The sequence below is a fragment of the Necator americanus genome, chromosome I (assembly GCF_031761385.1).
Source record: "Necator americanus strain Aroian chromosome I, whole genome shotgun sequence".
Classification (NCBI taxonomy): domain Eukaryota; kingdom Metazoa; phylum Nematoda; class Chromadorea; order Rhabditida; family Ancylostomatidae; genus Necator; species Necator americanus.
In genome coordinates, this window is record NC_087371.1 from 6,414,265 (window position 1) to 6,424,651 (window position 10,387).

The window sequence follows — 10,387 nt, forward strand, 5'->3', positions numbered from 1 at the left end:
CTTGAACCCTACAAAATGAAAAGGCATAGCGAGAGATTTAGCTCTCCCTATGGAATTGTTGCTACTATATCCAAACATTATGGGCTGTTTTTGTTTACTATTTTATAATTCAGTGTAATTTTAATTTTATAATTATTTCAGATAATTATTTTATAATTTATTTTCCTCTTACAATTTTTTGAAAAAGTTCAATTTTGAAAAGGAATGAGTGCGGGGCAAAGTGAAACGAACATTCACCTACAAATTACCTTAACTTAGGCTTACCCACACATAGGTTTTGGGGTTCGGTAGGAGTGGTAAACTACAAACATCTCCATGTTTTTGGGGCCTTTTTCCCGCAGGCACTGATTTTTATTCGGCAACGCACCGTACCAAGCTATTATCCATGGCTGGACGTGGTTTTCATGCTTTCCTCACAACGAACCTCAGTATAACAGCAGATGTTATACGTACTACATCAATAGTGCAAGTGACGCTAGAGATATGTAGGGACGATGCGAATTAGATGACGTATACGTCAGATGAGACGTCATTGCAAGGGAATGCAATAGGAGTCGACGAGAGCTGGCGAGGTCTGAGGAAAAGATGTGAGTTAAGTCGAGACGAGTCGGGTACGAGGGCAACACGGAAGTTAAGTGCGGAGTCTCCAGCTACCTTCCGTAGATCCGCTGAGAAATTCTTTGGACCGAACCTCCCGAGAAACAGATGCCTGATGAAGTAGCAAAAACAGACAAGTCGAGAAATAAAAAAGATTTATACTCCTTTAAAGGATTTTCCCTAGGATAATAGTGAAATAGGTGTTTCGCTCAGTAATGACGAAGTTTGCTAACAGAGATCGTTTTATTAAATGCTTATTTAATAATTTTATTGCTAAATAGTAATAATAATATTATAATAATAAATAATAGGAAATAATGGTATGATATTCATGACAGATCATCATATTCTTGATTTTAGTAGTGACATAGTCGATCAGTGCACCCTTTCCTTTCTAGAAGCATCAAATCCGGCTTCTAGCTCTTTTAATTAATTTTAAAATTTTAATTAAATTTCGATTTGATTTTAATAGTGAATTTTTCAGTGATATTTTATTTATTCAATACTTTTTATATTTCAGTTTTATTTGAATTTAAAAAAAAACACGTCCGAACTGAAGAACACGACTCTACTTTTTTGCACATCACACTTCCTTCCACCTTTGGCCGCGCTCCAATCAAACGAGTCACGCGGTCGTTTGGGTGAACATAAGTGTCAACAACTATTGGTATATAGTCGATCGTAAAACAACGTATTAGTTGAACTGTCCCACGTCCTCCGTTTTTTCAGAAACAACATTATTATTGTCATTTGATAGTTGCTCATGAACTAAACATAGTAATCTGATACGCGGAGTACATACAGCTATTTTGCCTCAAAGGTCCCCGGAATAGTAAAACTATTCCGATGCAACGTGCAAGTTCGTGCAAACTCGATATAATCAAGAAAAACTTATGTGCAATACGTTTCTCCACGAACAAGTGCGTGTACGTCTGGAAATTCCAACAGGTTTTGGAGGAGATCTCATTACACACTTGTGGTAAGTCTCAAAGATGAAAACATCCAGAAGATCCAGAGAACACAGAAAGATTGTTTTTTTATTTTTTAAATTATTTTTAGATTATTATTAAATGATTTTTATCTAGATTATTTCTAGATTATTATATTATTAAATTAGATTTTTTTCTCAAAAGGTTTTTTCACGGATATTTTCTTCACGGACATCTCAATGATTAATGCAATATAACGATGACTTCACGGTGCTGATGCACTTCTATTTTTCTCCGGAGCCTCAGTCAGAACTTGATTGCCTAGCGCGTACTTGTGATGGGCCAAATGTCCCTGAGATGTCAAAATATCAAGATTTTAACTATAGGAGTTAACTTTGCGGACAATTTCGTAATTTCTCATAGACAAGGACAGAAGGAGAGCGGGAAAGTGAGGGAGGTAGAAAAAGCTGGCGAAAAAGAAAAAGAGGAAAGAGAAAAAGAGAAGGAAAAGGAGATGAGAATCGATTTATAGACGTGAAAACACCAACAGCCAACAACTTTGTTCGTGGAGATTCTGGAATTAACGGCTGCGCTGCGGAGAATAACAACGCCCAAGGCGGTTGATAAAACAGGTAAACTTAGTGCCTCATCCGAAAACTGCCCGAAGAAATTTCTCGAAAATTTCGAATATTTTTCAGGTCCATTTTCCTCACTTTCTTTTGTCGAACGAATGTAAAGCACAAAAATCAAGTTTTTAGTTAAGATGATGGGAAAAGGACGGAAGAAAGGAATTTTCAATTATAACTAACTTTTTTCATTTTTGTAGCTATATTTCCAACGAATATAACTAGAAAACGGTTCACGTTCCTCCTTCGGTTCCTTTGAAAATAAGGGAATTCCATCGTACTACCATCCTTGGGCTTCCCAAAAATCGATATTTGCTGGGTTTTTCTCAAAATTTTCCCTCTACTTCCAGTAATTCTCTTAAAAACCACACTTTATGGATCTCGATAAGTGCATGCAGTGGAGCAGTACTTTTGAAGAACAAGCCAAGAACAAACAGACGGGAAATCTTAACGAGATTCTCGAAGCAATCCATTGGAAGAAAAGAACCGCTCACTCAAGCGTTTCATTAAGACTTTCTTAGAGGTAGATAAACAATTTGGTGAATTTTTTTCTTAGGAAACATTTGAAATGCCAATTCTCTCCCGCATTTAAGATTTTGATGAAAGAATTGCACACGGAACCACATACTTCCTGAATAGAGCATTCTCGAAAAATCCCGGATGTACATAAGTAAAGAAAACACTGTCTATCGCATAATTTATTCTTTCTTCTTTGAAAGGGAAATAGGAAACGGTTCATTAGCTTCCGCCTCGAAGAAACACCTGTCCATTAGCTAAAAATCAACGATCTTTAAAGCACTTCGTGGTTTGTCCAGCAAATCGCACCTGTTTTATTTAATTATTTATTTTATTTAATTGTTTATTTAATTTATTTTATTTTTATAATCAGTTTTATCGCTGCGATTCGAGTGATCGAAACGGGCTTCTATGATTCTGACCCAATACCGAACTGGTTGGCTCAGCCGTAAAAAATCTCACAAAGTATCCAAAATATGTGACAATAATTACTAACCAAGTAATATAAACAATAAAACTGCATAGTAAAATTTAATAATTAATTGGTATTAAATAGTACCATTTAGTAATATAAATAAAGTGAAAAATAATTAAAACAATAATATATGTATAGTAATGAAAAACAGAGAAATCGATCTTTTGCCGACTGAAAAAAGATTTGCCATACGTGCCGTATCGGATCTCCTTCTCCTCTAATTCAATCACTAATTGAAAGCAAAAATGACATTCACATATTTGTAATGAGTATTAACGTTGGTGCAAATTCATTTTCCTCAAAAACAATCGTATAGAAAGCTTTTTGCACCTAATCCATTTAAAAATGATTGATTCTGGGAAAAATTGAATATTTTCAGTAGACAAAAACTAGAAAGGATTAGTAATTCCATTTGCATACATAGAAGAATACTGTCCGAGGTCTGAGAGAAGGGAGGAGGGCGTGCAGCGTCGAGAGATCAGGATGGGACGTGAATGAAATTAGAAAAAAAATCCAGAACTCTATCCAGAAACATTTAAATCATTAGCAGTATCTCAAATGAATAAAAGTCAATAGAGATAAAATAGGAGAAAATAAGGTAAAAAAATTAAATAAAAGCAACAAGGAAGAGAAAGAGCAGAATTCATTCTACATTGAGGCTATGGAAGCCGTTAAGTAAAAAAAAGAAGGAGCTCACAATGAGTTAAGGTCACCACCGGACAATTAATTAACAGTGACTCGGGAAATATTTACCACAAAAATAAAGAATAAAAATATTATATTTACCACGAAAATAAAAGATAAAAATATTATATTTACCACGAACATAAAACATGAAAATAAAAGATAAAAAAGGGAAATTTTTACCACGAAAATAAAAGATAAAAAGTGTAAAGTAAAAGAAGAAAATGGAAAATAAAATGAATAAAAATAAAATAAAAGAAACAAGGCTCAAGTAAGCAGTGAATATTAAAGGTTGCCGGCATACCATGATAGTGTGTTAACTATTGTGGTATACTGGCAACCCTTAACACAGTCTGTTAAGCCCTGAAGCAGTTCTACAGGATCCGAGATGGATCTGAACGTATACGAAGGAAGAAGTTCGGTACCAGCTATACTTCAATGGTATCCATCGTCTACTCCGGTCACCAAAGAAATCCAGACAGCTACACAGAAATGGCCATGGGCCCGCCTGCCGGCCGAGGGCCAATTAAGAGTTGAGTCATGGGAAGAGTACGAGGATAAAGGATAAAGGATAAAGTTTCTGGCGTTAATCAATCCGCTTGGGATGCGCCCCCACGTTCACTTCAATTCAGAATCGTTTGAGGTTTACGAACGTGTAACTGGCCTATACAGTGATTTGCGGTGGCTAGCCGATGTGTCAAGTAAGTGTTTTTATAATCCCAGACAAGTCTGGTACCAATTTATCGACCCCAGAGGGATGAAAGGCTTGGTGAGCACTAGGGCGGATTCGAACCTCCGATCGATCGTGCAGGAAGCGGAACCTCTAACCGCTACACCACTCCCGCCCAGTACGAAGATAGCACGCAATAATTAGCGAATATACGCGTCATCCCCGTCTAAACTACGTATATGTGAATATGTGTGGATAGTAGCGCTTTGACTAACGCACGTGTGTGTGTGTGTGTGTGTGTGTGTGTGTGTGTGTGTGTGTGTGTGTGTGTGTGTGTGTGTGTGTGTGTGTGTGTGTGTGTGTGTGTGTGTGTGTGTGTGTGTGTGTGTGTGTGTGTGTGTGTGTGTGTGTGTGTGTGTGTGTGTGTGTGTGTGTGTGTGTGTGTGTGTGTGTGTGTGTGTGTGTGTGTGTGTGTGTGTGTGTGTGTGTGTGTGTGTGTGTGTGTGTGTGTGTGTGTGTGTGTTCGCATATGTAAATGAACCCCCTCTTCCCCACCCACTAAATAACGAAGCCACATAAACTCGTTCGGATACCCCCGCTTTTACGTAATTATGCGGATATCCCTGATATGGATCATGGGCACGGCAAAAAAAAAAACAAAAACAAGAAAAAAAAAACGAGGAAAACCATGTTTAGAATTATCTGGATGTAAATTTCGAATATTTTCAGATGAACATTCTTACTAATGCTGTTTTTGTTCAACTATAAATGGTAAAATTGTTTTTAGAATTATAAAAATAATGAAGCTTATCAAAACAACACCAATACTCATGAATAATAATAATAATAATAATAATAATAATAATAATAATAATAATAATGGTAATGTGTAATTAAATAACAGTGGTTTAATAATGTATATTTAATTAATAGTAATCAATTTCTCCGATTTTTCTTTGCAATAAAAATGCGATCGCAATGAGCCCACGAATGCCAATGCCGTGTACACCCCGTCAAATAGGATTTTCTTCTGGTAGACTGCGGATAATCCGCAATCTTAGCATTAGTCTCACGAAATTAGGGCACTTAGGATACGGTAATCCATGTCGGAAAAAAAACATCCACTTCTCCATATAACTTCATTGCTTTCCATAGCTTTCAATAACGAGTTTTCCTGTAAATAGAATTCAGCAAGAAAAAACGAATTATTTTTTGTTTTTGGATTTTATTGACATGCGTGTTTATATTTGAAATACGTTTTTTGTTCAGTTATAGCGAAGTTTGCTAACAGAAATCATCTTATTGAATGTCTATTTAATCATATTCTTGATAAATAATAGTAATAAATAATAGATAATAATGACACGTGTGGTGTAGTGGTAAAAAGTCACCAGTAGGTCTGCACAGTCGATGGTTCGACATCACTCGCAGCCAACAAAACCTCGTTGCCTTCCTTTTCCTTCCCGAACGATAACATGGTAGCAGCAGAGTTGTCCGAGAGGATAACCTGGTACACCAACGTTACCCAACCCACGCCAACGTATAGTCCGCAACTCAAATTTTATTCTAATAAATAATTAACATAATTTTCAATAATACACATATAAAAACATATTAAAAAATCAAAATATCATGTCATATGCCATACGTTGAAAATATTCCATTGCTAAACGAGAAAAGTGCTTAAAATCTTATTATTTGTGTAGTTATAAGAGAGGAAAATGCTGGGTAAATTTAAAATTCAAAGTCTAGAATAAATAATTCTGTTATCGTAGCTTCTTGGTGTTTCTCCTTCCAAACTGAAAGATTTTTATGGCCAAAGATGTTATAATGTATTATGGTTAGCAACCGAAACCTGGGTTCCTAAATAAATAAGTTTAAATCTTATTTTTTAGTGTTTTGAATAAATAATCCGAATAATTTTCAAATAATTCAACAAAAAAGGAACTTCAGTGAAATTAGATGTATTAATGAACATTTGAATAAATCTAACAGCAAACTAACAGAGAAAAATAAATTTGAGTGTCTTTTTTCTATTTTTTTGAACAAATAATTAACATAATTTTCAATACTACGTATATTGAAAATATATTTTAAAAAATTCCTCCAATTTTCATTAATTTAGTTTTTAATTTTGAATTCCAGAGCATTCTAGAGTTCTGGATGTGCAAGAGTTTTACGGCAAAACATCACTACAAAAATGGTTCCTATCCAATTACACTATTATTTGGATTGATTATTGTAGGATTATTATGATTAATTAATTATTATATCCAGAAGCTGTAACACTATGAATATAATTTAGATTTAATCGACTTGAGACGAAGCTATAATACTAATTTTTTTTCCTGGGAAAGTAATCTAAGTGAGACTTCAGTGAATTCATATCGGCTCGTCACGAAAATCGGCTTAGGCAGATGGAGGAAAAACACGCGAATACGTTCGCATAAACATACTTCTCTGATTCTATGTATCCACCTAAAATTAATCCCTCCCTCATTTTTAAGGAAACATGATATAATACATGGAAGCCGATCCAGGTGCCTTCGGTAAATGCAAGCCATTCACCCGTGGATACCTTCGTGGTATAAACTTATGATTGAATAGAAGAATTTGGATCATATTGTAGAAAACTTCTTCTCCATATTTATCTAGATACATTTTGTGGAAAAATAGAAAGGATACATGTACGTGCTATGAAGGTTCTGGCAAAAGTTTTTGCTGCATTTAAAGCAAAAAATAAACGCAAAAACTCAAATCACCCCATGAATCTGAGGTGGTACGGATTTCAGGTGGAGTATTCGTATATGGCATAAAAGATTATGAAGAGGGAGTGATTCCGTCCATTTCTTCCTAATTCCAGTAAAAAAAACGGCCCGGAAGATGTGGCGCGTACACAAGGCTGGCGCGCTCCAATCGAACTCGTCGTAGAAAGTAGCGCGCCGGAAAGTGACGCCCTAAGCCGTATCCTTGGGCGGAAGAAATTCAAGGAATCACTCTTCTCTCCAATTCAAGGAAGAAACTGGATAAATCTTGGAATGGATACTCATCAAGTACGGATTTTCCAAAAATATCGTTGATTTTTTTCCACACAAAATTCTGGTTGAATTTTGCAAAGATTCTTTTCGCACTCTTCAGGCGTCCATCGGGATTCGTTTACCATTTGTTCGAATATCCGCGAACATTCAGATGTCCAGCAAATTCAACCTGAGTTTAATTATATTTCCTTTGATTACTGTATTATTAAATTAACCATACAATGTCTCAAAAGGTCACCACTTTTTTAGATCACGGTTCATTTTCGGCACTTTGGTAGTATGCACTTAATTCTAGAATTCTCAAGCTTTGGAATCACAAGCCTATACTGCTTAAAGGGAGTAAAAACAACTAGATTACTAGGAAATACATAGAAATCCAGAATATTCCTCTGTTCAGCCACATCAAATGGATTATTATAATTATATTGAAGTGCTTGATAGTTGGGTCATCCGGAGCGGACTAATTAGCGCCAGACTCTTTTTTTACATATTTATTCTCTTGAAAACACCCTCAGATGTTCTACAAAACAAAAACAAGGAGGAAGAGGGGTTGCTAGAGCTACGCCCAAGCTTTACACATCGAAGCTGGTCCTGGTCTCCTTTTAGGTACTTTTCAGCATGAATTGACGGCTTCCGCTCCAGCTACGGAATATGTGAAAAGTGTTAGAACGCTACAGTAGGACACCAGGGTTGCCAGTGTTGTGGTGACCTGCTCAACTCAGAACTCAGAACGGGCGAGTCCGTCAAGGACACTGAGCCAACGGTTGGGGGATCTCGAGACGAAACGACTCACTAACTTTGCTATAATTGAGCGATTATCCGCTACTAGACTAGAACGAGGGCCAATTAAAGGCACATAGATTGAAAAAAGCTCATCGGAGGGAGTTCCAGCTGGCTAGTGTCCTAAAAGAGCAACAGAAAGGTAAAAAAGTAAAATATTGAGCTAGAAATAACCCTTAAAGGCATCACCCCACAAATCTGAGGTGGTACTTATTTCAGGTGGAGTATTCGTATACGGCATAGTAGATTATGAAGAGAAGGGTGATTCCGTCCATTTCTTCCTAATTGCCGTAAAAAAACGGGGCGGACGATACGGCTTAGAGCGATCCGGCGTGCTACTTTCTACAACGAGTTCGATTGGAGCGCGCCAGCCTTGTACACGCGCCGCATCTTCCGGACCGTTTTTTACGTCAATTAGCAAGAAATGGACGGAATCACTCCCCTCTCCATAATAATCTACTATCCCGTATAAGAATACTCCACCTGAAATCCGCACCACCTCAGATTCGTGGGGTGATGCCTTTAATTAATTTGACCGCTTAAGTGTTAATTCAGAAAGTATTACTATACCGCAGCTCAAGCTCTCTGGACGCCACCACTTAGACTTGCCGTCAGGGGCAGACGACTTGCCTCAGGGAGGGAAATTTCATCACCTGCGTTGCGGACGCGTAGCGGATGCGTGGACAAACATAAATGCTTGTTTCCATGTTTTTAACAACGCGGCACTTAAGCTCTTCTATGTATCCAGTAACGCTCGACCTCTCGCTTTGCCAACAAGCTTCGTATCGAAGACAAAAAATTAGAAACCAGAGAAATCTAAGGAGAAATTTCAGAGAGAAGTGAAGAGAGGAAGGCTTGAACACATTCTCTCAAAACCAACGAAGGAAGACTGATTGGAGAGAGAGGAAGAGTGAGCGAGTAAGTGACTAAATGACAGTTTTTATACGGTAATGAAGGAACGGGGGAGCATTTGATGCCGTAATAGTGTCCATCAGAGCAGCGATGCATGCAAACTGCAACCACAAAACTCCTCGTAAAATTCATTCAAAGTCTTTGCACACCGTTCACCTAATACAAATGTATTGTGAAAAGAAAAATCGTTCAAAAGAAGAAAAAGATAGAACAAAAGAGAAGAACTCAAGGAAAAGGGAAGTGAAGAATGTTACAAGAAATTCCGCATATGTTGGGTTAAATACAATTTGGATAAATACGTAAGAAATTTGAACTTGAAATTTGTCATACGTCACGCGTATAAATAGCAAAAACTACAAATTTTATAAAGACATAGAAGAAAATTGCAAAATTTCCGTGTTGCACGTGAACTTTACACGAAAACATTTAATTAATTAATTAATTAAAGTAATTAGCTAATTTTTGCTTTACACTGCATTCTTCTAAGATTAATAAAACTACTACTATAACTTATTACTTATGCATTCGTGAGTAAAAATTGATTCAGCCATGTGGAATGAGTGAATTTCGGCTAAATGTCATAGGAATGAGTAGTATTACGGAGGTGTTGACGTAAAGGATTTCCCATAATTCAAGTGCCGGAACTATTACTGTATGCCTACATCAAATTCTATGTATATGTATGGAATAGAGTTCTGATGACGACGAGTTCGGCAGCACAAACTAAGAGATACGAGCATGCAGAAGAACGCTCCAATAAAGCGTTGACTTCTTATAAAAATGAGCAAATCAAGTGCTCGGCGGAAATGCGCAAATGGAATTGTGCCATCTACGAGTATTGGGCCAAAGTATTCGTGACTGATGCATAATTGTACAATTCGGAAGTGCTTAAGTGATGGTGAATGACGGACGACGGAGCTCGTTCCATAACAAGAGCGTTTTCCATTCGCCCTGGAAGCACAAAGCATTTTAGGCGGGCTGATGGCTTCCACACGGAGAAGAAGCAATGCCAGCCTCTTCTAACTATTTGGTTATCCTGATCCAAGTATCATGTATCCGTATTCCTTTCCCTAGATGTTTATTTATTTTTTTTATCTATCTATCTATTCACACACACACCAATGGTGCACCAAAAAAGAACAGAAAGAAAAAACTTGTTC

General features: G+C 36.9%; 1 protein-coding gene across 1 annotated transcript; it reads left to right on the plus strand.

The window, feature by feature from the left end:
- Positions 1-505: 505 nt before the first annotated feature.
- RB195_004711 (uncharacterized protein) lies at positions 506-4,395 on the plus strand (the record flags this gene model as incomplete). The annotated part of the gene is made up of 2 exons (XM_064182675.1): positions 506-611; positions 4,238-4,395. The coding sequence occupies 2 exons, from the start codon at positions 506-508 to the stop codon at positions 4,393-4,395; spliced, it is 264 nt and encodes an 87-aa protein (XP_064033942.1).
- Positions 4,396-10,387: the final 5,992 nt, after the last annotated feature.